The sequence below is a fragment of the Arachis duranensis genome, chromosome 2, assembly GCF_000817695.3.
Source record: "Arachis duranensis cultivar V14167 chromosome 2, aradu.V14167.gnm2.J7QH, whole genome shotgun sequence".
Classification (NCBI taxonomy): Eukaryota; Viridiplantae; Streptophyta; class Magnoliopsida; order Fabales; family Fabaceae; genus Arachis; species Arachis duranensis.
Window position 1 is genome coordinate 89,508,893 of NC_029773.3, and position 25,457 is coordinate 89,534,349.

Below are 25,457 nucleotides of genomic sequence, written 5' to 3' on the forward strand. Positions count from 1 at the left end.
TAAACATATTATAAATAAAAAGCATTGGTATGATAATAAAAAAATAATTTTTTTTTTCATATCTATATCTATATAGTCACCAAAAAAATTATCTATATCTATATACTTCTATAGTTGTTAAATCCTACCAGATTGAGTGCAAGCTAAGTAGCTAACTGATCAGTTGGATTCAATCCATCACACTTTGCTAGAAACAGGATCCAATTACAATCCAATCCAAATTAGGATAAAGTAATGTTTTACCTTGAGAACCAAAACAGTGAAATAGGATCCAATTCCAATCCAATCAAAATTATTATGATTTTGATCCATTTTAGGTCTTGAATCCATTATATATAACCAAACGTACCCTGCATTGAATATAATTGGCGGAAGAAGATAAATAAAGAAAAGCTCCTCATCGAACACCAAAATGTGCGAACTTTTCCCCCTAGTTGTCATTAGAATTATGGTTCCGGTGAAAAGACCCTAAAATCACAACAACATTAATGCACATTGCAACAAAAAATTGCATGATGAAAACTGAAAAGAGAAAAGGAAGTTTGTGATGCTAACTCACAATAATTAGGGCAACAACTGACTCAGTCATCCATCGACTCTTTTCTAGAAGATGGCCAATGAGAACACAAGCACAAAGAAGAAGCACAAACAGAGTAATGGAATCCACCGAGGTTGAATCCGGCGACGACGAAAACATCTCCAATTTCATAACACCTAAGCTTGAATTCAAAGCCATCATCGTTGAATGGCTCTTTCTTCTTTCTTTCTGCAACATCAACACAATCAATCACTTCAACATTCAACATCTAAATATGTAGCATACAAAATTTAAGGCAGCAATTGCAGTAGTACCGTTTAAAATTGAAAATTTTGTTTGGATTCTTGCTTATTGTGCTTCTTATGTGGCTGATCAATTCTGATTTTAGGTTTCAAGAAAGCAAAGCACAAAACAAACACAGCTAGCTGAAGAACAATAATATGCTTTTTGAGGATTTGACTTTTAGTTCTTGTTCCATTCATTTTTTTTAAATAAAAAGTGTTTTTATTTTTCAATATATTCAGGCGAAAAAAACTTTTTTAATAGATAAAAATTCTAGCTGACTAGAATAATAATTCAGCTTGAATTGATGAGAAGAGATACACTCCCATCTCCATATATTGCAAATATAATAATGTAAATAATATATTTCCAAAAATATTGAAGAAAAGGGAATTTCTAAAAAATAAATAAATAAATAAAAGAAGTGATTTACCTTGAAGGAGGTTGAATTAGAAGTAGGTGAGCTTCATAAGCGTAACAAGTTGTTTTTTTTGTAATCACCAACAATGAAACAAATTGGAATCAATGTGTGTGTGTGTGTGAGAGAGAGAGAGAGAGAGAGATGGTGAGTTGCGTCTTGTGAAAGTTAATGAGAGCAGCAACTAATGTGGTAGGTTGGTACTAGAATCTTATAAAAAGCCACATTCTTATTTCAACTCTTTTTCTTTTGTGTTTTTTTTTTTTCTTATTTGTTCTTTTAAATATTTTTACAGATACACCATCTTTTATGAGAATAAACAAAATAGATAACTTTTTTTTATATTATTTCAATAATATCTTTTAATTTTCTACGGTATTACCTATTAGTTTATATTAGTTTATTTGAACGAAAATTACTTTTTATCAAAAATAAAATATTCTTATCAAATTTTAAACACATTTAAATAGATCTTTTAAAAATGTACTTTTATTAAAAAGATAAATTATTTGTTTTTTTTTCAAATTAATAATATTTTATTTAAAAAAATAGAAACAAAAAACATATTTAATATTTAATTAAAAAGATAACTAACTAATTAAAAAATAAAAAGTCTGTTATAACTTATAAAAAAATAACTTCTTATTATTTTAATTTTTTAAATTTCAAAACTAAAAATACAAATAATTAATTTGAGTGACTTATATTATAATTGACTCCTTGAATCTTTTTTTTTTTTCAAAAATAATCCAAACCTACACTTTATCTGCCATAAATCGAAACTCTTCATAAATAGGGATGTCAAAAATCTCCAGGAGGCGGGAATTTCGCGGGAACCGTCCTGAATGGGGTCCCAATGGTGGAGAATTTTCTCTGTGGAGATGGGGATAGGGAGTAAAATTCCCCCGGCGCGGGGATTCCCGCCCCATCCCCGATAATTCCCCGATGTTAAACTTACTTAAATACCCTTACTTTATTTCTAACATAAGGGTATTTCAGGCGCGATGTGCTTCCCCTCTGCACTTCTGCGTTTGCGTGTTTGCTTCCATTCTCGTCACTGTATGTTAACATATTTATGTCCCTGTTATTTTAACAGAGAATATGGAGATGTTTGTTGAAAGTTGTATGCTGACAATGAAAGAATATTTGATATTAAAGACTTTATTTTATTGCTTTCTTTATAATAAAGTTGTATTTTAAGATTTTGTGTTAAACATAAAGAGATGGGAAATAGAACCTGCGAAAAACGCAAAAAATGCAAGAAACGGAGATGAGGACAATTATCCCCTCATAACGAAAAATGTGACGAAAACAAAATAAAAATTAATTCTAAAGGCGGATATGGGAAGCAGGGAGGCATCTCCGTCCCCACCCTACCCCGTTGACATCCTATTCATAAGGCAATAGTACAAGCAATTAGCATGTAAAGAAAGTAGGATACTGTTTTTACCTTGTTTTGATAATATATTAAGAATAATATATATAAACTCTTAAGCAATAAGCATTTAACATGTTTCCAAATGAATTGAAGTATGTTGAGACATGAGGACCGTGGATTCTTGTTTATAATAAACTTGAGCACATCTGAACCGTTGAATTCGTTTGAAAACGACCATGCCTGGAATCAACGCTAACTACACCTGCGATCTTAATGCAGTGTTTGGCTAACGACAAATCAAACCTACAAATCTATGAAGAGAGAAAGAATTATTGGAAGTAGTGTGTTTCCTTCGTTTGCAAGACAAGGCAAAGGAACAATCACATTTTGACCCTTCCTGTTACTATCAAACAAATAGTAACAATCAATCCTTGTCAATTTCTTAATTACATTTTTCATATAATAATAATACCCATCCAAACTTTTTGTTAATTATATTTAATTAAATTAATTTAACACAACAAAAATTAATTATAATTAACATTTATTTTAAATTTTATTATTTAATTTGATTAAATTTAATTCATAAAATAATTATACGTAACCTTACTCTTTTTCATCTACTCAAATTTTGATGTTGCTTTAAAGTATAAACAAATTAATTAGAATTTAATACAAAATAATAATTACTCATAAACGTGTATAAATCAAGACTGCTTTCTTGAAATATACAGTACTATTCTGAAATTTACTTTGAGCTCTTTTATTGAAACTTTTTTATTTTTTATTTTTTTAAATTATAAAATATAAAATAATTATTCATTTAAGTATTTAACAGATAATTAAAATTTGGATAAAAATAACTTTTAAAAGACACATTAAATAATTATTGTTTGACGAACATAGTATATCTACAAAAATTTTAACGATCAAATTATTTAAGATGGACAAGTAAATTGACCGCTTAATCAATCTAAATTAATTAAATATAATATATCTCTTAACCCGACAGATCAAGAACTAATCGGTCGCGAATATAAGAATTCTTCCAATGGATTGATTTGATAATGTACAACTTTAAATGGACCGTTTGAACGCACTTAGGTCTAGTTCAAAAGTTGAACAGTATCTGACAAAAAAAAAGCCAAACAATAACAATTTTCTACCTATACTATCTCCCAGGTAATTTTCTTTAATTACTTAATTAGTCCTGACAATAATTATTAGTCTATTTAATATTAAATTGAAAATAAGCTTCTTAAATTAAAATTTAAATATATATTGAATGCACCTTATACGATTTATATAACTGATTGCACAGCACGTCAAGTTCTTATTAATTATTATGAAAATGAAAATGCAGTACATCATTTTGTTCCCTGTCGTGACCCACCTGCACTCACGTTCTCCCCTTTATAATAAGACTTCCCGGGATCTCAACTTTATAACTTTAATTATTTAATTAAAGACGAGTCTTGTATAATTGTTGACCGATGGGCCCAGAAAATTTAAATAATCTAAGCAAAAATAAATGGGTTCGATTTATGCTGTTGAAAAGTAAAATTTCTTCAACACCTGCAGAAATGAGATGAAGATAACCAAATCTGGACGCGTGTTGTAATTGTTATTGCAGTAATAAATATAGGCTGAAAAATAGTAGTGGTAGCAGGAATTTATATGGATTACTTACGCTATAAAATTTCGTAATATAAAAGTATTAAGAGGTTTTTATTTGTTAATGTGACACATGTTTTTGTTGGTTTTTATTGTTATTGGATGTGGGCTGTTTGGTTTTTAATGGAGCTGGGTTGGGAAGACAAAGTTTGATCAGAAAATAATTATGGACCAGTAGACCACCATAAAATGGTAAGAATAAACACAGAAACAAAAAAATTCAATAACACAGAAGATCCAAATTCAAACCATATCTTTAACAATTTGTTAACCAAAAAAAAAACAACAAAAAATCGAAGAATAATTGTAATAATAATAAATTCAAAATGAAATAGTTAGGATAGTATGTGAGAATAAACTATTTATCTCTTTTGGTCAATTATACTTTTGATTTTGTGTTTGTTTGAAAGCTACTGAATTTATTTTTTAGTGTGTCAACAAAATTTTTAATAATAAAAATAAAATTATTAAAAAATAAAAAATTTAGAAGATACCATTTATATATTTTTTAATTTTTAACATAATAAATAAATAAATAATATTTTTATATTATTGTACTTAAATATAATTATTAGATAAAATTTTTTTTAATATTTACGTAAAAAAATTGGTGAACTAATACAAATTTTTCTTTTTCTGACTCTAATAACAATTTGTCCCACACAATCATCGAGATAAGTCTCAAAGTTGTCCCTAAAGTTGCACTCGAGTCTCAAAGTAATATCTAAAGTTAATAATTCCTCAAAATCGTCCCTGAAATTGCACTCTAAGACTCATAATAGTCCTTGAAATAATTTCCGTTCATCCTTGCTACTTAAAATCTGAGCTGGACTGAAACGATGTCGTTTTGTATTTATAAAAAAAAAATAAAACCTAATCTCCAATGCGACGTCGTTTTATATTTATAAAAAAAACTAATCCTTATCTTCACCAATTCTCTTTTTCACTGATGTTCTGCTTCTTCTTCAATTTCATAGAAGCAACAACATCTTCAGAACCAACAAAAATCACAGAATTGAAAAAACTAACAATTACAAAAAATCACAAAAAAGAACCAACAACAATTAGAAAAGATCAATTAACCTAAACAACCAGCATCAATCAACCTAAATAGCAACAATCACAAAAAATAGCAACAATTACAGAAACAAGAATACAAAAAATCAACCATGACAGCTACATTAAAACACAATCATCAACAGCAATAATCATCCAAAATAGTAAACAATAATGATTCAATAATTAAAAAAAATTAAAAAAACTCACCTTTGCCACATAGAAGAGAAGAAGGATGCAGAGGAAGACAGAGAGGAGAACAAAGAGCAGACAGCAACAAATAGGGAAGGGTTGTCAGCCGGAACAATGGAGAGCGCCTGGAGCTGGCCATGAGAGACATTTTGTTTGTGGCCTGGAGCGCCTACCTTGTTGTGGAGCTGTTGGTGGGTTTTGGAATTGCCGGAGAGTGCGGCGGGCTTGAGAGCGAAGATGGCGGCGACGAAGGGTTGGGGGAGGTTGACAGAGCGCTTGAAAACAGTGAAAAAGTGTGAAATCTGGACGGCGAGATCGGAGAGCACCTCGATCTCGTAGTGGTGCGAAGAAGCAGATTGAGAACGTGAAAGATTAGGTTGGGGAGGGACGATTGGTGCGGCACCAAAATGGAGGCCGGCGACAGAGAGGGTTGAGAAAAGCTTGCTTGTGAGGGAGAGAAGGGGAAGGGAAAGGACAGATTGGGGAAGGGGAAAGGGAAAGGTTGGGGAAAGAAAATGGAAGGTTCGGGAAAGGGATGGGGTTTAGTGTGTTTTATTTATTTATTTATTTATTTAAACGTAAAACTACGTCATTTTTAATGTTCTTTTTTTTTTTTACTTCTCAAAACGACGTCGTTTTAAGATTCCGACGAACAGAAAATTCTTCAAGGACTACTATGAGTCCTGAAGTGCAATTTCAGGGACAAATTTGAGAAATTATTAACTTTAGGAATTACTTTGAGATTCAAGTGCAACTTCATGGACTACTTTGAGGCTTATCTCCACGATCATCATTTAAGATTTTCCAAAGCCCATGAAACGCAAACATAACAAATTTATGACTCTCATCCAATTCGCTCGAATCTATCTGTGGTCTGGCCTCTAAATATGAAAAGTGAAAGTAGGTTGTTCAATTCGAAACCGTTGTAAATCTTAAATGGTTTGGAGCACTGGACAAATAAATATATTAGTAGATAAAAATTTAGGTGCAGTCAAATTATAATTGAGAATTGTTAGATGAAAATTTAATCAAACCATGTTAGTATCATGGCTAAAATTAAATCGTTATTGTTATCGATATTTGTTTTATAAAAAAGTGAATAAATAAATATGTTTGTACCTATTGATATATTAATATAGAGTAAAGATATTACATGAGTTCTATCTATGTCATCTATAATTAAAATGTCTTTCTAATCTATTTTCCCATCAAATTATGGTCTGCTCTATGTCTTTGATTGGATCACTTTCATGATGTTCCTATAAAATCTACACTTTCCTAAATTACAATACCCTTAGGGTGAATGTGATTGAAGAAATTATAAATAATTCTTAAAAATGTTAAGCTAAAAAGATGATATTTTTATATTTAATTTAAAATTTGAAAAATTATTCTTAAATAAGTTTAATTCTAAAAAATAAAATATCATCATTTTAATTTCCATTTTCTATTTGAGTATACTTGATTCGCATAAAAATAAAATTTAAATAATAAAATAATGCTTGAACCATATACTTTTTTTTATGTTGCTAATAACCCACTTGTGTTGGTGATATCATTTGAGAGTTTTGTACACTATTTTTTTCCCTCAAAACCACACATCATAAGTTTATATCATGCTATGGTAAAAAAATTCAAACACAATCATCGATTGCGGCCAAGACCTAGTTGAGATAGCACATTAGCATGCCTCTTATTATGTTACATTCGGATTCAAAGTTTCAAATCATGGTAATAACATGTGGTCGATAAAAATTTTTGAAAATGTTGGATGTATAAGTATATAATGTAAATGAGTTTTTGATTTAATGTTTAAAATTAGAGTTATCTAATTTATTTGACACAAAAAAAACACAAGTATAATTTATCTCTCTCAGGAATAGTTTGATAAATTTGATTTAACCGATAAATTATAATTTTTTTTTATAGATTTTTTAAATGTTAAACAATATTTTTTGTATTTATTAATTTATTGTATTATACTTTGGGCCAAAGAAAATTAACGTTTTTTACTCTTCATCATATGGGCTTTGGCCTCTTTGCTGTATTTTAGAACTAAAGTCCCAAAAAGGTTGTACCCCAAAAATAATCCCAAATAAAAGTTGATTATTGAAGAATTTTATAAATCAAGTTGGATTGATCTAATAGTTAGCTCAGTAGTCCGTTTAATCAAGTGTCAAGGATTTAAATCTCACCTTGTACATGTAGCAAATTTATTGAAGAGCGACAAACCCTTAAATGAAGCTTAGTACTGCGACAAATTAATCATTAACTTGCCCGGTTAAAAAATACCTTAGGAGACTAAAAAAAATGGATTATCTTTGTTAGCAACAACATCTCTTCATGTGCAATTTTAGGAAGATGCCTTCATTACATCTATTTACATAATTAATAGACTATCAATCAATGTTCTTGACAATAAAAACCCTTACGAAGTTCTATTTTATCAGCCACCAGATTTTAAACTTTTTAAAATTTTTAGATATACATGCTTTCCTTATTTAAGACTATATAAAAGTGCTAATTTTGATTATAAATATGAAATTTGTCTGTTTCTTAGATATGATTCCAATCACAAAGGATATAAATGCATGACTAAGAGTGAAAAAGTTTATCTTACAAAACATATTCAATTTATTGAAAATTTATTTCCTTATCACACTATGTTTAGTTAAAATGGATCCTCTCCATTTTTTTATCACTGGAGAGAATAAAGTGTAATCTCTCACATTTAGTTCTACAAGTAGGATCAGAAATAAATGAGAGAGAGAAATCAATGAAAGGTGAGATTTTCTATTGAATACCATCCATTTTTTTTTTCTATTGAAATTCATGTTTTGAATAGGTGTACCTAGACTCTTACTAGACCTCCATCAAATACAACAATTATAAATAGTAAATGGATGTTCGCTATTAAGAAAAATCAGAAAGGTGAAATTCTCATATACAAAGTCAGGCTTGTTAGGAAAGGATTCCACCAAAAAGAAGGGCTGGATTATGAACAAATTTATTCTTTAGTAATCCAACCAACAACAATAAGAATTATTCTCACCATTGCAGTGTCATTAGGCTAGCCACTGTGACAATTTGACTTCAACAATGTTTTTTTAAAAAAATGTCTTTATGGCACAACCTCAAGGATATATGAGTAATAATCATATACTAGTTTGTATGCTAAATAAAGTCGTATATGGCTTGAAACAAGCACCTCGTACTTGGTTCAAGACACTGACAAAAACTCTTCAAAATTTTGGCTTTAAGAGTGCTAAATTTGATATTTTTCTATTTATCAAACGTAATTCCTCCTATGTTATTTACCTCTTGATGTATGTAGATGATATAATAGTGACAAGAAATAATTCAAAAGAAATTGAATCTTTAATTGTTGAATTGAATAAGCAATTCTCTCTAAAAGATCTTGGCAGCTTTAATTTTTTTTTGGGACTTGAAGACACATATCTCCCATAGGGAGACCTCATGGTGTCACAAACAAAATGATACGTGCTTCAAATGTTCGTGATATGAAGAGTTCAAGTGTTATTTAGAAGATACTAGTTTACATTTTTAGAATGTTTTAATTTAATGTATTTGGATTTTGTTTATTTAATTACTATATTGGGCCTTATGTGTATGGGCTTTAGGGTTTTCTCTGTTTTAACCTAATAAGATGTTATAAATACCTCCTTAGCTATTATAGTCATAGTATAGAATGATTTAGAGGTTTCGAAACCCCTTTTTGGTTTCGTGATGAAACCATGGTGTGGACAATTGAGGTTGAGGAGTCCCTCTTTTGTTGCATCGGAGAATTGAGTAGAAGGTTGAGGAGTCCCTTCGATTCAATTTTCAAACTATGGCGTTGATAAGTTAGGTTGAGGAGTCCCTTTCTTGTTGCGTCAAGAAATTGGGTAGCAAGTAGAGTGATTCTCTTTATACTCAATTTCAATCTATCTTTTTTATTTCTATTTCAATTTTAATGTATCTTTATCTTCTTGTTTATCTTTTATTTCTTCCCATACACATAAGGCCCCAATATAGTAATTAAATAAACAAAATTCAAATACATTAAATTAAAATATTCTAAAAATATAAACTAATATCTTCTAAATAACACTTGAACTCTTTATATCACGAACATTTGAAACACGTATCACAAAATATGCCAAAGAGCTGCTATGCAGGTCTAGAATGGATAATGCTAAACCATTACCTACACCAATGTCTACAATTTCGAAGTTATACTCAAATGATTCTGAGCTCTTCGATAACCCAACTAAATACATATCTATAGTAAGAATCTTGCAATACTTAACAATGATTAAATTGGATATCACATTTGCTGTCAATCGTGTCTCTCAATTTGTGCATAATTCAACTCTTTTACACTGAAAAAGTGTCAAAAGAACACTTTGATACGTGAAAGGTACAGTGGATAATGGGATTGTGTTAAATAAATATTATAAGTTCAGAATTCTTTCTTTTGCAGAATCTGATTGAGGTGGAGATCTTGAGGATCGAAAGTCAATCACAGGGTTTTACATTTATTTGGACAATAATCTTATATCTTGGAAGAGTAATAAGCAATCTAAAGTCAACAGGAGCAGTACAGAAGTAGAATATCATTCTATGTGTGCTGTCCAGACTGAAATCATGTCAATTCAACAATTTTTGAGGGAGTTAAATGTTCCTCAACTATCTCCACCAATTATATACTGTGATAATCAGAGTACATGTCTATTAGCGGTAAATCCTACACTACATAATAGATGTAAACACCTATAATTGGATCTTCATTTCTTGAGAGATCTGGTCAATCAAAAAGCTCTTATGTGATGCACATACCTTTATGTTCCAGAGGCTTACCTAGAACCGAGTGATTGGGCTCAACTGGGGGCCCAAACGTTAAAAGAGGGTGTATCCGAGCTATTACTGCTTGGGAGCCTCCGTCCGAGTTGTATGTTTTGAAGAACGGAGGGTGGTACTTGCAGAGGTATTCTGATGCCAAGTCAGCAAAGGGGATAAGCAAGTTTAAAGTATTGGAACTTAGTTTATCTGAATGTGTCAGTGTATTTATAGATGATGAACCAATAACTATCGTTGAAATAGTTTCACTTCTAATAGTGAATAGTCATTCCTTTATCTTAGAATTGTTGAGATATCTCTTCTAAAAATGAGTGAGAAATTTAAGAAAGCAGTTATTTATTTAAATCTACCAACACGTATTGAATCCAACCTCTTTAGGAGATCGGATAGATTAATGAGGACCAATCCAAACTTTATTGACTTAATTGTACATGATCATTACATTAGACCAGGATATGAAGAATATACATAACAACAATTATAAATTTAATAGTAATTAATTTTTTATTTTACTACGTTATATTTTTTTTCCCCGTTGGAGTGAGTGAGAGGTGTGAACCTCGTAGGATGTAAATTGTGGGTGCAAAAGATGACCCAAGTGGAAGAGAGAAAACAAAGAGAGAGAGATGAATTTGTGGACTAAACCCAATCCACACAAACACACAAAAACACTATCGTATCCGTATCTATTTCTTTCTGTTTGTCCCAACAATCTCTTTTCTTCTTGGATAAGGCCGTTACTGTTATTCTTACTGTTACTGTTTCTCTTTCTTACAGCCCCCACTCTTCTCTCCTTTCTTCACCTTTCCCTTCTCTCTCTTCTTATTCTTCCATTTCCACATGCTTCCAAGGGAAAGGGAAGAAGCAGCAGCTGAAGAAGAAGAAGGGTGGCACTGAATCGTATACTCTTCCTTCATCAACTTTGTTTCCTCACTCAATTCACTTTATCTACTCTTTTCTTTTCTCTTGTTGTTTTTCTTTTTTGATAAAGTGTTGTAATTTTCCAATGTGAGAGAAAAAGAAAGTGTATATTTCACTCTTGCTACTGCTAGTGCTTCGTTTGTTTGGCAAAAAGGAAAGCTTTTTCCTGGGAAATTTTCCACCTTTCTATGTTTTTCTGCATCAGCTAGTAAAAGGGTAAGTAGGGGTGTTGTAGAATTCTAAAGGGTTTGCAGCAAAAATGGGAAATTGATTTGAGTTTAAGAGAGAGAGAGAGGAGGAAGAGGGCAGAGGAAGTTTGAAACGATGTCGTTTAGGAGTATAATCTTTGATATGAAGGGTTTGAGATCCAGGTCACAATCACACCACAGAGATGGTGTTGGTGGTGTTGTTAGTGTTAGTGAGGGTGGTGGTTTGGTGGTTCTTGATGGGTTGAAGCAGAGTTGTTGGGCTAACATGCCACCTGAGCTATTGAGGGATGTGCTCTTGAGGATTGAGGCCTCTGAAGATGCCTGGCCTGCCCGGAAACATGTCGTTGCCTGTGCCGGCGTATGTCGCAGCTGGAGGGAGATCATGAAGGAAATTGTCAAGTCCCCTCAAATTTCCAGCAAGCTCACATTCCCAATCTCATTGAAGCAGGTCCCTCTCAGTTACTTGCTTTAGTTTGTTTGAGATTCCTTGCAAAATATGTGTTTTGAATTTGTTATGGTTCTAGTTAATTCAGTTCAAGTAGTGAGCTGATGATTTGATAGTGTTCGGCTCGTGAACCGCGACCCTTCTATGTTTGGTTAGCTTAGAGAACTTTGTTATATCCGAAACAGACTTCATGAATAGGTGAAATGGTTATCCTTTTATGTGTGATTCTGATGAGTGTGACTAAAATTCATTCAGGGAAGAAACAATTTATTGATTGATCTCCATATTTGTTGGGCAGGCATATTTAAGGGATGTGATACTACTCTTAGTTTGTGTATGCCAAATTGAATGCCCAACAAAGAGTGAGTGAGTAATTAATAAAGATTGGGTGCAGTTGTTAACTTCTCTCCAAGATGAGAACCAAGCTTTAAATCCTTTAGTAAGCAATTGTTATTAGGTTCTCTTAATAGCTACGGTGTTAGGGGAAGAAAATACCTTCAAGATCAAAAAAGAGAGGGAAAAAGAAGACGAGAGTGGTGATTGAGTGAGAGATCAAGAATGATTGTTGGAATTTAGGAACTTAACGAGAAAGAAAGAGACAGAATGAAGACTATGCTTTTGCCATCCAATAAGGTTGAGATGGCTGGAGTTGAACTTCTATAACTGGAATGTCTAATTAGTCAGTCAAAACAAGTGATAAGGATTGAATATTGATTGGGTACTTTAATACTAGTAGCTTACAAGAATTGGTATTATTGGTTTTACTAAGTTTATATTTTGTTGAAAGTGTTTTATATTGTAATCTTGATGATCCACTATTTACTGAAATCTCTGCTCTCTTCTACTGTGAAGTTCTTATTGTATTAGGAAGGTTGTAACAGTTGTCAACAGTTTGCGATCCCTTTTAGTCACTGCCAAGCTTTGACCGACTTCTGTTATAATTATGCAGCCTGGTCCAAGAGATTCTCTTCTCCAGTGTTATATTAAACGCAATCGTAGTAATCAAACATATTATCTGTACCTTGGTTTAAATCAAGGTGAGTGCTTCTGAACATTTATTCTATATAGTACTCCCTTCATTCCATATCAATTAGTCATGTTGACTTTTCTAGTATATTCAGAAAATTAATGTAAAAAAAAATTTAAAGTGACTTATCAATCTGGAATGGAGTTAGTGTCATGCTTTTTAAACCTTTTGGCACAAGCTTATAGACTTGTACCAATCTAATATTTGAAGAACCCCTTTTATTTAATCTTTCTTTATGCATTGTGAGATTTACCTTAATAATCTGGCAGCCTCAACTGATGATGGAAAGTTCCTTCTTGCTGCACGCAAGTGTCGTCGTGCAACTCACACCGACTATATCATCTCTCTTAACTGCGACGACGTATCAAGAGGGAGTAGCACCTATATTGGAAAACTCAGGTATATTAGCTCATATTTGGCCTGACATGTTATGGCTTACTAATCATTATCTTTTATATGTGTTTTTATATAAAAAAGATAATTATCTTCTGTGACTGAAATCACCTCTTTCTTTTGGTAATAGATCAAACTTTCTGGGGACTAAGTTCACCATATATGATGCGCACCCTCCACTTTGTGGAGCTTCCAAAGTTACAAAGTCTCGTTCCACCAGGCTGGTTAGTCTTAAGCAAGTGTCTCCAAGAGTTCCTGCCGGCAACTATCCCATTGCGCATGTTTCGTATGATCTGAATGTTTTGGGATCCAGGTATGTGGATTATTGCTTAAAATAACTATCCTTGCAATGCTATTTTGTTGAGTTATTGTTGCAAATAACTAAAAGTTGTTTGCTGAAATGTTAGCAGGGGCCCTAGGATAATGCAATGTGTTATGGATGCCATCCCCGCATCGGCTGTTGAACCAGGAGGTGTAGCTCCAACACAGACTCATTTTCTTCATAGCCGAATTGAAACTTCTCCATCTATTCCCTTTTTTAGATCAAAATCAACCCGTGTCGACAATCTCCAACTGGTTCCTTCGACTACTCAAAACGAGGGAATGCTTGTGTTAAGAAACAAGTCCCCTAGGTGGCATGAACAACTCCAGTGCTGGTGTTTGAACTTCAATGGACGAGTGACAGTAGCTTCGGTTAAAAACTTTCAGCTGGTTGCATCACCGAAAAATGGAGTTTCTGAGCAGGCTCAGGAAAATGTTATTCTACAGTTTGGAAAAGTTGGAAAAGATGTATTCACCATGGATTACCAGTATCCAATCTCTGCCTTCGAAGCATTCGCAATTTGCCTTAGTAGCTTTGACACCAAGATTGCTTGTGAATGATTACCAAGATTGATAAGCAGGTATTCTTAATCCCAATAGAATAGTTTATTAGTTTAATCTGGAGGTAGTTGTTTCAACTTTCAACTTAACAATGAAAATGTCTAGGGTGCAAGGTTATCAAACTCAAAATCGGACCTAAACTCGTAAAAGTTTAAGAGTTAATTCGAGAGTTGATAACCATGCTGGTTTGCAGCCAGCCACCATATTATATAAATTGTGAAATCAATTTGTCTGGTTTTTATTTTTGACATTAACTCGCACTTGTTCACTTACTTAACATGTCAGGTGCTAATCAGTGCCACTGCTGATCGAAATCGCACGACACTATCACAGGTCAGATATTGGCAATAGATTCTTCTGTTTTTTATTTATTTGGTCCAACTAAGCCTGTTGTATATATGATTGTTTGTGTGCATTATATGTAACCAAAGTGGATTGTATGTCGTTGTTTTCGGCTTTTCGCTTGCAAGTCTTGTAGACTACCATTTTTTGTTTCTGCTGTGAGATTTTCGCCGACGATAGCCGCAACTGGTTTGTGAGATTTCCAGTTATTGTTGCTGCCATTGGTTCTGGCAAAGTAACAAAATGACCAAAACCTTTGTATGAGTGCACATTTTGCTGCTTAGTGTTGTTGATTGATTTGACTCTTAATCCATACAAAAAGGAATAAGAGTGATTCTGGGTTTGTGTATGCTTGTCACTGTTATTAATTTATTTATTTATTTCAAGTTCATAAATCTGGGTGAGTTTATGATTTTGCATAATAGCCTTTGTTTCTAACCTCATTCAAACCAACATATATTGTACTAAAATTCAGATCTGGTTCATAAATCTGGGTGAGTTTATGTCTTATTCAATGTTGTATATTGTGAATTGACACGATATCTTGCACATAATTATATACATAAAAAAAAATCCTATGCCTTTTTTTCATTCTTTCTATTTTTCTTTCTTTTTTTAATGAAAAAGGTGTCATCCATTTTCACTAGCTTTGCTCATTTTGCCACATCTCACGAGTATCACAAAATAAGAATATATATCTTGGTAACACAAAGTATATATAAGGATAAGACGATTTATTTGTTTATTTTCTCACGGTACTTTCCAGTCTAATAATGTGAGTATTAATTTGTTGCGGATTTAAGTTCTAATTAAGGGTTTATTGTTGATAAATAAATCGTTGTATATACTAGGTGAATTCAAACGTGTAATACTTGATTACTTGTTTAATTAGACGAATAAGCTGATTCGATCAAGAAAGTTAAATAAGAATTTATTTAAAGCATAAGTTCGTTGGCAAATAATTGGTTTTAATTAACATAAGCCTGATAAGGGAAGGGGTTTGTTATTTTTTATTTTTTTCATTATACGAAACTAATATGCCAATTAACAATTACAAGATACATGGGCAAATTTTTGGGCCTTTATTGTATGATGTTATTTGGTCTTAGACAGTTATCCCCTAACCAAAACAAGCTTTAGAGAACCCAAAATATGGACAATTATGTCATTTTAATTTTGGACAAAGAGAAAATGTAATTCCCAAAACCCATGGTAATATATATATGAATATCAATTGCATTCAAAATCAAATACAGTGACATTGATTTTAAAATTTACCTATTTAATGAATGCAAAAAAAATTTTCGAAGCATAAGTCCTTACCATAGGCAAACCAACCAAAAAAAAAAAAAAGCAATGAAGAAAAAAGGTCAAATAAAAAGTATATATAAGTATATAACATCAACATGTATAATGTATTAGGTGACACGTGTTAATTAAGAAGGCAATTTGAGATTTTGATGCACTGCCCTTTTTGCCCTTTGAGTTGTCCTAAAGCCTTCTTGTCGGTACTTTTTCTCTCCTTCATAATCCTCTCCTTTTCAATCTCCATCCAAATTTTCAATCTTTCTTTTTCCTATTATTATTAATTTTTTTTTCCACATGTTATCCCTCTTCGGCTCTTGCCACTACAAGAAAAAGACACTAATATGGTAACCATAATCTCCTTCAAATGTGGTTAGGGTTATTGTCTTAACTAGTGTAGACTTCAAATTTTTCCTAGAAACATAATATATATGTTTTTGTAAATCAGGCACCACCCTTATTAGGTTATCAATATGTAAATTGTTTACAATTTTGGTTATGATTATTATTAATATCACATGATACTCAATTATATATGAATTTTTTTATTTTATGTAACAATTGAAAACCGTTATAGTATTTATACATTGTTAACTTTATATAACTAAAATGGAGTTAATTCTAAAAGATCTCTAAGATTGACCGCTTACACTTTAAAGATTTTCAAGATTTTAATTGCATTATAAATATCTTTGAGATTACAAAAATTGCACTACTTTAATTCTTCTATTCTCTTTTTGTAGAGTTATTATGTTGTGAATGATCTAACACATTTCTTTTACGTTGATAAATAAAATGATATCGCTTTAGTTTTGACATTAAATACTTAAAAAAATGATGTGGTTTAATTTTAATGGTCATACATTTTTTATGGAGAATAAGAGATTTTGTGATTAGTTAAGATTAAATAGCGTGGTTTCATCAAACATTTAGCGTTAAAACTAAAGCAATGTCATTTGATATAGTCCAATATAAAAAGGTATGTGTCAGGTTATTCACACCATGACGAATAATTCGAAGGAAAAAAAAGTGAAGATCAATGTAATACAATTTTTCAATTTTAAAAACCTTTCTGAGACAGTCAAAATTTTGAGGATATTTTTAGTGCAAACAATTAATTTCAAAGACCATTTTGCAGTGTAACTCTACTTTTTTTCTTTTTTTTTAACAAATAATATTACATTATGTACCTTAAAAATTATGTGTATCATAAAGTGCAACTCGTACCTCTATGGAATTGTTACATTTTCTTTTGGTATTTCTCTCTACCTTCCTTCTTTTCTTGTAACCTATTGGAGGCTAATTTTTTTTGTTATGAAAGTAAAAGTAGTAATATATTTTAATATTATAATTTTTTGTGTTTTTTAAAAGTGTGGAAAGTACACAAATTAGAGAGTCCGATTTCTGTACTTCAAATTTTTTATTAAACTACTCTTCCACCTTAGTCCATGACAACAATAAAATTTCTTCATATTTTCTTTTTTTTTTCTTATTCTTTCACAACCTTTTTATCTTTACATACTCTTTATGTACTCTTTCCGTTTTATTATGGTATCAGAGTCATACATAAACTATCATCTTTCCGGTGAAAAAATCATCTTACTTCTTTTTCAACCTCCTCCCACAATGAATAATCAATTTTTCAATTTAATTCAAGATCCAACTAATCCTTGTTACAAACATCCAAGTGAAAATTCTACTTCAGTTTTGGTTATCCGGTTCTTTTCTTTACAAGCAATTTGCACTTTCTTCCATCTACCAGCTTGCGGGAGCGTATTAAACTACTCTTCTACCTTAACCCATATCAACAATAAAAAAAGTCTCACAGCCTACAAATTTAGCCCAACATAATACATAAATTCAATTACAATTTTAGTTTTTATTATATTATCTTTATCTTATCTTTAGTTGTTCTTATCTTATCTTTATTTGCTTTTATTTTTTATAGGACAATACTGTATATATATTTAGATTACAACACAATTTAATACAATTTAATCAATCAACAATCAATAAAAGTTTGTATTTTTTTCTTTTCTTATTCTTTCACAATTTTAAACAAGCTAGTTATGATGGCATGGAGTTGGCACCCCATTCATGTGTTCTTGTTAGTGGCCATCATTAGCATGGTGCCTTGTTGGTGGCGATGGCTCCACAAGACAGCATATGAAGTATCACCGCCATCTTTCATTCTATGGTTTATCTGCGTCTGTTATATGCTCCTCGCTATCATGGTCATCACAGGAGCATCAACATAATGCAACTTTTACGAGTCTCCCAACTCAGAGCTTCTGTGATTGTGAGATTTAGTTTGTTATTCGGCAGTTCGATTTCCATTGCCACTCTGATTGCTGTGGCCGCACTTCAAGAACCACCAATAGTGTCTGACACGGCCTCACAAGCCGCCGATGCAATAACGACCTTCTTTCTTAGCGTCCAGATAATTGCCTCTCTCCCTATGGTTGCTGTTGTTGACATCTTTCCCATTCCGGATATGGTACATTTTGCCAGAGTCGTTTTTCCTGTTTGGGAGTCATTGGTTTTCACATATGTAATGCTTAGCGCTGTGGAATTGGCAGCTGCTTCTCACGCAACCGTACAAGATGATATTGAACCAGTCACTGATCCCTTTGAAGTCATCACTCTCGCTGTAATGGCTTTCTCAACCGTAATCTTTTCAATGTTCATAGTTGGCCACCTCCCACGCACAGCCTCCCATTGAGAAATGCTCGGATTCCATTGAAATTTTGATTTTGGTCATTATTTTTAAGAAAGATATAGATAAGATAATAAAGACTAAAATTATAATTAAATTTATGTATTCTGTTGTATTGAATTTATAGGTTACGAGACTTTTTTATTGTTATCATAGACTAAGGTAAAAGAATAGTTTAATATTTTTTAATTTTTTTATTATGTACCTCTAGAAATCGAACGATCCGATTTCTATACGTCTAATAAATCGGACGATCCGATTTCTACTTCTCTAATTAAACGGTACCACATGTGCAAATAATACTCCAACAGTTCACATTTTAAAAAAACACCAAGCGCTTAAATAATAAATACCAAAAGAAAAGAGAAGAAAAATCCACAACGATATTTACGTGTCACTGCTTTGTTGTTTTAGATGGGTTGGTCCATTGATCCCTACACCAAACTTTTTCATGCCTCATTGATAACGATACCAAATAAGTGATTAGTTGATAATATTCATAATAATTAAATTAAATATACTAATCAGAGTAATTTTGTTGACTAAGAAACAATAAAGATAAACAAATAATTACAAGTGAAAATTATATTACATAATGATCTCAAAATCTAAGCATATTTCATATCAGGGTGCTACACATACAAGTCTTACAAGTTGTTACACATACAGATATTTTAATGCGTTATTCAACCGTTTTCTGTTTTTAAAGCGCTACACTCAAAACGGTTCTTCTTCTTCTTCTTCTTCTTCCTCTTCTTCTTTTTCTTCGTTTTTTTTTTCGATTTTCCTGTTTTCAAAGCGCTACACTCAGAACAGTTCTTCTTCGTTTTTTTTATTTTCATGGTTTCTGAAATTAAGCTTTGAAATCGTTTTGAAGAAGAAGAAGCAGCAGAAGATGAGGAGAAAAAGAAAGAGTTCTGAATTATGCAACGAATTTTTGGTGTATTTCTTAAATCTTTTGGGTGTATTTTCGTAATCTTTTGGGTGTATTTCTATAATCCTTTTGAAGATAATGAAACTTCAGAAATACACCCAAACGATTACAGAAATACACCCAAATGATTACAGGAATTCACCCAAAATGATTATAGGAATACACCCAAAGGATTACAGAAATACACCTAAAAGATTACAAAACTACACCCAAAAGATTTAAGAAATACACTCAAAATTCGTTGAAGTACATCTTATGCATAATTCAGAACTCTTTCTCTTTCTCCTCCTCATCTTCTGCTGCTTCTTCTTCTTCAAAAACGATTTCACCATGAAAAATCGAAAAAAAAAAACGAGAAAACAGAGAGAAAAGAACGTAAATAAAGAAGAAGAAGAAGAGGAAGACGAGGAAGAAGAACGTGCAGAAACGAAAGAAAAGAAGAAGAAGAATAATAAGAGGAAGAAGAACGTGCAGCAAGAAGAAAAAGAAGAAGGAGAAAGAGAAGGCAAAAAACGAAAGAAAAGAAGAAGGAGAAGACGAAGAGGAAGAAGAATGGTTCGAAGCGCGTTTTGAGTTAGTTTTAATTGAACTTGTAAGGTTTACAAGTTTTAATCGCTTGTATGCGAAGAATAATTCATTTCGTATTTTATATTGGATTAACTACCAATTTTATGGTTAATGAAATTTTTTTTAAAAATATTATCGATAAAACAGATTTTAAATAATTTAAAAATGCAATAAAAAAAAGAAATATTATATTATTTTGTAAATAACAAAAAAAAATTTTAATTTAACAAATAAATTATACCATTAATAAACAAGAAGAAAGCCCGTGAAAGGTTCATATCAGAATTTTGGCACTTTGTTAATGGCAAGAAGCCAACAAGGCAACAACCACCTATGAATGTGTCAGAAAACTAACATGGTGCCTCAGAATGTTGTCTCCTCTTTAAACCAATAATACTGTCATCATCATTCAGCTACTACTACAATCCAATTCTTAATTCTCTAGTCCTCTCCTCAAAGTTTTTTTTTTTTTCTATTTCAAAAAAAAAATTCCAAGTCATACATATTTCAATGTTAGATTATGAATTAAGGGGAAAAAACATAGCAATATCTCAAAAACTTTGTCTCATTATTAATTTACCTAAAGAAATTTCAGATAACAATGTAAAAAAAAAAGAAGTGTAAAATCAACTTGTCATGGAAATTACTTACTTAGTACATTACTTTCACAGTCATTGAAAATTGATAAGAATAAAAAAACACATTTTACTTTGGAAATAGTATAGGCATTGCATTTTCTATGTATAAATAATAGGAGAATTGATATTGTAAAAGTTAATTTCCAAGTGAGAAAAAAAGATATAATATATGATGCACATGAAGACTTTGGGGATTTGGATTTGTGTTTGGGCCAGCTTTATTAGACCCAAAAGATTTCTATGTGGGCCTACGCAGGCCCAGTAGTTTTGTATTCCTTATGAAACTTGGTTGATTTTTATTATGAAATGAAAACTATTATCAAATTCAGGGGTGTCAATACATCTTTATTTGGGGTTGAAATTCAGTTATATGTTTCACTAATTCCGATTATCTATTTTTCAAATTATACTTAAGGTTTGAAATTAAATTATATTGGTTAATTACACAAAGCATACTGATATTGTTATATAAAAATAAAGGAACTAACCTCAAGAAATCTTTCTTAAGTTCTTCATAATTACTTAGTCAATACTACATACATAACAAGATTCGAACTCTTAATATTTATTTAAACAGCGAGTGCTGATCAATCAATTAATCTAAATTGGTTAAATACAGAGATAACTAATGGCATAGGAAATTGAATATGAACATTTATGATCATACTTTGATAAGTTCCTAGAGCTATATATTTTATTTATTTATTTATTTGGAGGAAATTGCTATCATCAAGTTGCATTAGCCATGACCATGACAAGCTTGTCGTTATCGCCACTTCATTGGACAAAAAGAAAGGAAAAAATTAAAAGCAAGGGATAAAGAAAAGGATGTATAAGAAGTCAAGAAAAAAATAATTTATAAATGGCCTGATTAAATATTAAAATAGAGGAAGCAGTGACCCACTTCAATGAAGTGTAATGTGAGCAGGAAAATGAAAGCACCTAAGTATGTGCTGTATAAGAAAAATTAAATTCACCCCTCCACATCACCCCATAGATTTATTAATTATGCTTATTATATGCTTCTGTTTTCACATTAATATCAAACAACTGAACTTGCAACTATCAATTTGATTTCCACCTATTTAGTACAATGTCAAGTTAGTTATTAGATTGTCACAATAGCAGTTAATTGCACATATAAATATTCGATAATATTAGAAAGACAAAAAAAAAATCATCAGAATTTATTTTATTTAGTATTTATTAATTGTTGATTAATTTTAACTAATTTTTTTATCATTAAACATTTTCGATAAATATTATGTTTGTTAGAATAATATTTTTTGGATTCATTAAAAATTAATATATTTAGATAATAGGATTATCTAGTTACGCTCATTTTTTTAATGGATTCAAAAAAAAATGATACTTAATTTTAAACGAAGAATAATAAAAAGATCAATTTGATTTATTACTATAAAACTGATGACAGAACTGATTATTATATGAAAACTCATACTAAATTGAGTCTCATATAAAAAAATGTGTATAAGTAAAACAATTATGTTTTCCGATAAATTTTGTGTAATTTACTAATTTTTCACTTAATGACTTTAAATTTCATGTTTTAAGACATTTATCAAACACAATCTATAAAGTTTTCAAATTTTGATTATGGTAATCAAAACATGCTATTAATATAAAAATGACTACTATCTTTTGTATGATTAGAAGAATTTTACCAAATCAGTCAATTCTGTTAAATTAACTAAGAATTTACTATCAAAATCGGTTTAATTCAAGATAAAAATCGATTATTAGAAAATCAGTCAAAAACCTGAAAAAATGATAAATCAATTTAGTTGGTCTAATTTTTTAACGGATAGCCAACTTAAAATAATAAAATAAAACAATATATTTTAAAAAAATATTATATATTTAGATAAATATATTCTTTATTATATCTGTATTCATTTTGATTAAATTTTAGTTGACCTTTAAACTTCTAGCTCCACTAGTTTGATTTTCAGAACCGTTTTGAGACCTTTGTTTGTAGTTAATCATATAAGAACCCATATAAAGACTAAATCATTAAAAAAAATGCTAGATTAGTAGATTTAGATGGATAGTAAAAAATTGATGAAGAAATATTCAAAAAGGAAGAAATGTGATTTGTGGGAAATGGGAATAGGCTAATTGGGCCTTAATGAATCTTTGGTAAAAGGGCTTATTAGAAAAGAAGTCAATGTCACAAAAGAAATTGGTCCCTCAAAGAGACAAAGGCGATGTAGTTTGGGACAGTTTTTTTTAGTCCCTCATTGGAGTGTGTGGTCCTCTTTTGAAGTGTGGTCCATACATTTTTCAATGTCCAAAAGTGGCTTAGTCCAATGAATAAATCAATCACAACCATTGATTCCACTCAGGGATTTTAATCCTATGGACCACTCTTTGCTTTCAATGAACATAGATAAATAAATAAAAACACTTTGATTCAATGGGGTCATCATAAATGCTGAATAAATCCACAGGTGAAATTTATAACTCCAAGCCACAGCTTTAATTTATAACAGCCTTCGCTGTCATAATGCTTTTGTATTATTTTCCTTTTTATTTTTTTTATTAATATAGATTTATGAATAATTTCTAGCCATGAATAATATAAATATAAATCTCACAAGACAGAAAGTTGTAGTAGTATAAAATTAATTTATGTCTGTGGTAATTTGTTTTTCAAAAATACTAATTAAACATAAATAATTAAAAATCAGCTATTAAATCGGTTACTTTTAATATATTTTATATTAATGATTAATTTAGTAATTAATGTTTTAAAAATATATATAATTAAAAAAAGTTAGTTGACGTGTAAGGGTGGGTGATGGTGGGGAATAGGAGAAGATTTGAGAGTTACTTATGGTTTTATATGTATGGCCCTCAAGACTTACAATAATAAGAAATGATGTTACCTATTAACTACTTTCTGTACCACACAATGTGCAAGATTCAATACCGTTTTCTCATTCTATATCTATCTGCTTTTAATGTTCACAAAAATAATTGCCAGCCAGCAATTTATTTCATGGCAATTTAAGAAAGTGATTGCAAAATAGATTCAATCTTTTCTTATAATAATAATAATAATAATATACATGGAAGATATATGTAGATGTGTATATAAGGTTACATGTGAAATTGGAAATCATTTTAGACTTCTTAATCAATGAAACAAATTAAATTAACACATATATAGAATTTAATAATATAAAATAAAACAAAATGAACGGTATATAGAATTATTTTTAACTCAAATTCTTTTATTGTTTTAGAATTAAAATAGTAAAAATTGAGAGGTAACTATTCTTATTCATATGGCAGAAAAATTTACATGTATTATATATAGTATATAAATATCAAATCAATGTCTTATATGTCTTCATTCTTTCATTTATTTAATTATTATTAGGGTGTATTGTCTTCACTAGCATTATAAAGATCTATGCCTAGTTAATATCATTTTCAACATTTGCATAATTAAAATATTAACATTTATTTAGAAGTTCTACCATTACCACACATGTTAATTATTAATTTAATCTCTATATAGAACCTTTTTGCATATGACCATATCTAGAGATAGCTTAGGTTTGGTAATGGTGAACAACTTCACAATCTAGCTACTTCGGACTTTTCAACGTGCAAGCAAGCCAAAAATAAAATAAAATAAAAATAAAAAATAAAAAATCGTTGTACTTCGGATATATTGCATTGTGGCAGTTATAATGTAACATTTATTTATACATGTTGTTCTTATGTTTGTTATGTTATCAAATAATGTGGTTGACGTGAATTTAATTTGTACTATTGATTTGATCATTATCAGTTTTTGTTTGAAATTTGTAAGCATTTTTAAAGTTTTAAAGTTTTAAAAATATATCTTACTTTTGAAAAAGTAGTTGTAAAAAAATAAAAAACTATACAAGTTGGATTTGACTATTAAGAAATTAGTCTTTTTTGTTCTGATTAGACAAATAATATTTAAATTTTATTATTAAAAGATTGTCTAATTCTATTCAAACAGACTATAATTCTATAAAAGAAGTAAAAAATTCAACAATTTTTTTTCTTTTTTATTTCATTCTCAAAATTTTGTATCATAATTTCTAATTGTTGCAACTTTTTTATTCTATTATTATTATTATTTGGTCACGCTATATGCATGCAAGTAATTATGGGTTCATTCCTAATTTTGTAACAAAATTTTCTATACAAAGTGGAAAGTATTGACCCTCTAATAAGCGTGCCGAATTTGAATTTGTCATGTAGTGGAAAAATACTAAGAAAAAGCCTCTAATCCTTTTTGAAAAGGTTGTACACAGAACATGGGTTGGAGTAGTAGTAGTAGTATTGGCATGGCATTACTTTATTTTTCTAAAATGAAAAAATATTGCAAGAAATCACAATACCATATATACAAAAACAAGTCTGTTAATTTTTCTCCCAATTACACAAGATAACCATATAAAAATATAACAGATATGATGTTTGAGATTTTAATAAATTTAATACATATTATATACATCTGTTTATTTTATTTTTTCATATTTGTCATATATAATTACTTGTTAAATTATTTATATTATATTATAAACCAATTTAAGTTGACCGATTAGTCAACTCATTCGCTTTTTTAAACAAGTGTAAGAGGTAGGATGGTAAAAGAATTTGCACCCGCAGATA

At 30.5% G+C, this 25,457-nt stretch overlaps 2 protein-coding genes across 4 annotated transcripts in view; one reads left to right on the forward strand and one right to left on the reverse strand.

Annotated features, from left to right (window-relative positions):
- LOC107475914 (sodium/hydrogen exchanger 1) overlaps nucleotides 1-1,422 on the reverse strand; it is a 5,776-nt gene extending 4,354 nt beyond the window's left edge. The window contains exons 1-3 of one of the 2 annotated variants that reach the window (XM_016095592.3): nucleotides 1,254-1,422; nucleotides 560-766; nucleotides 350-468 (exon numbers count right to left, since the gene is read on the reverse strand). In XM_016095592.3, coding sequence (XP_015951078.1) covers nucleotides 350-468; nucleotides 560-739 — 299 coding nt within the window. In that variant the 5' untranslated portion in view covers nucleotides 740-766; nucleotides 1,254-1,422. Of the gene's footprint in view, nucleotides 1-349; nucleotides 469-559; nucleotides 767-852; nucleotides 1,001-1,253 lie in introns of those variants that run through there. The other variant, XM_016095593.3, reaches the window with a different exon arrangement.
- Nucleotides 1,423-11,045: 9,623 nt separating this feature from the next.
- On the forward strand, nucleotides 11,046-14,966 carry LOC107475915 (tubby-like F-box protein 3). 2 transcript variants are annotated; one of them, XM_016095594.3, is made up of 6 exons: nucleotides 11,046-11,976; nucleotides 12,923-13,010; nucleotides 13,270-13,399; nucleotides 13,524-13,706; nucleotides 13,801-14,295; nucleotides 14,561-14,966. In XM_016095594.3, exons 1-5 carry the CDS (start codon nucleotides 11,644-11,646, stop codon nucleotides 14,273-14,275), a joined length of 1,209 nt encoding a protein of 402 aa, XP_015951080.1. In that variant the 5' UTR covers nucleotides 11,046-11,643; the 3' UTR covers nucleotides 14,276-14,295; nucleotides 14,561-14,966. The 2 variants fall into 2 exon arrangements, with proteins under 2 accessions (XP_015951080.1, XP_015951081.1); XM_016095595.3 differs by having other exon boundaries at nucleotides 11,059-11,976; nucleotides 13,804-14,295.
- The last annotated feature ends 10,491 nt before the right edge of the window (nucleotides 14,967-25,457 follow it).

Excerpts from the sequence above, each read along its gene's own strand:
- LOC107475915 (XM_016095594.3), top strand. The coding sequence starts at position 11,644 with ATGTCGTTTAGGAGTATAATCTTTGATATGAAGGGTTTGAGATCCAGG. Across the intron at positions 13,011-13,269 it reads GTACCTTGGTTTAAATCAAG|CCTCAACTGATGATGGAAAG; the intron begins GTGAGTGCTTCT and ends ATAATCTGGCAG. Across the intron at positions 13,400-13,523 it reads ACCTATATTGGAAAACTCAG|ATCAAACTTTCTGGGGACTA; the intron begins GTATATTAGCTC and ends TTTTGGTAATAG.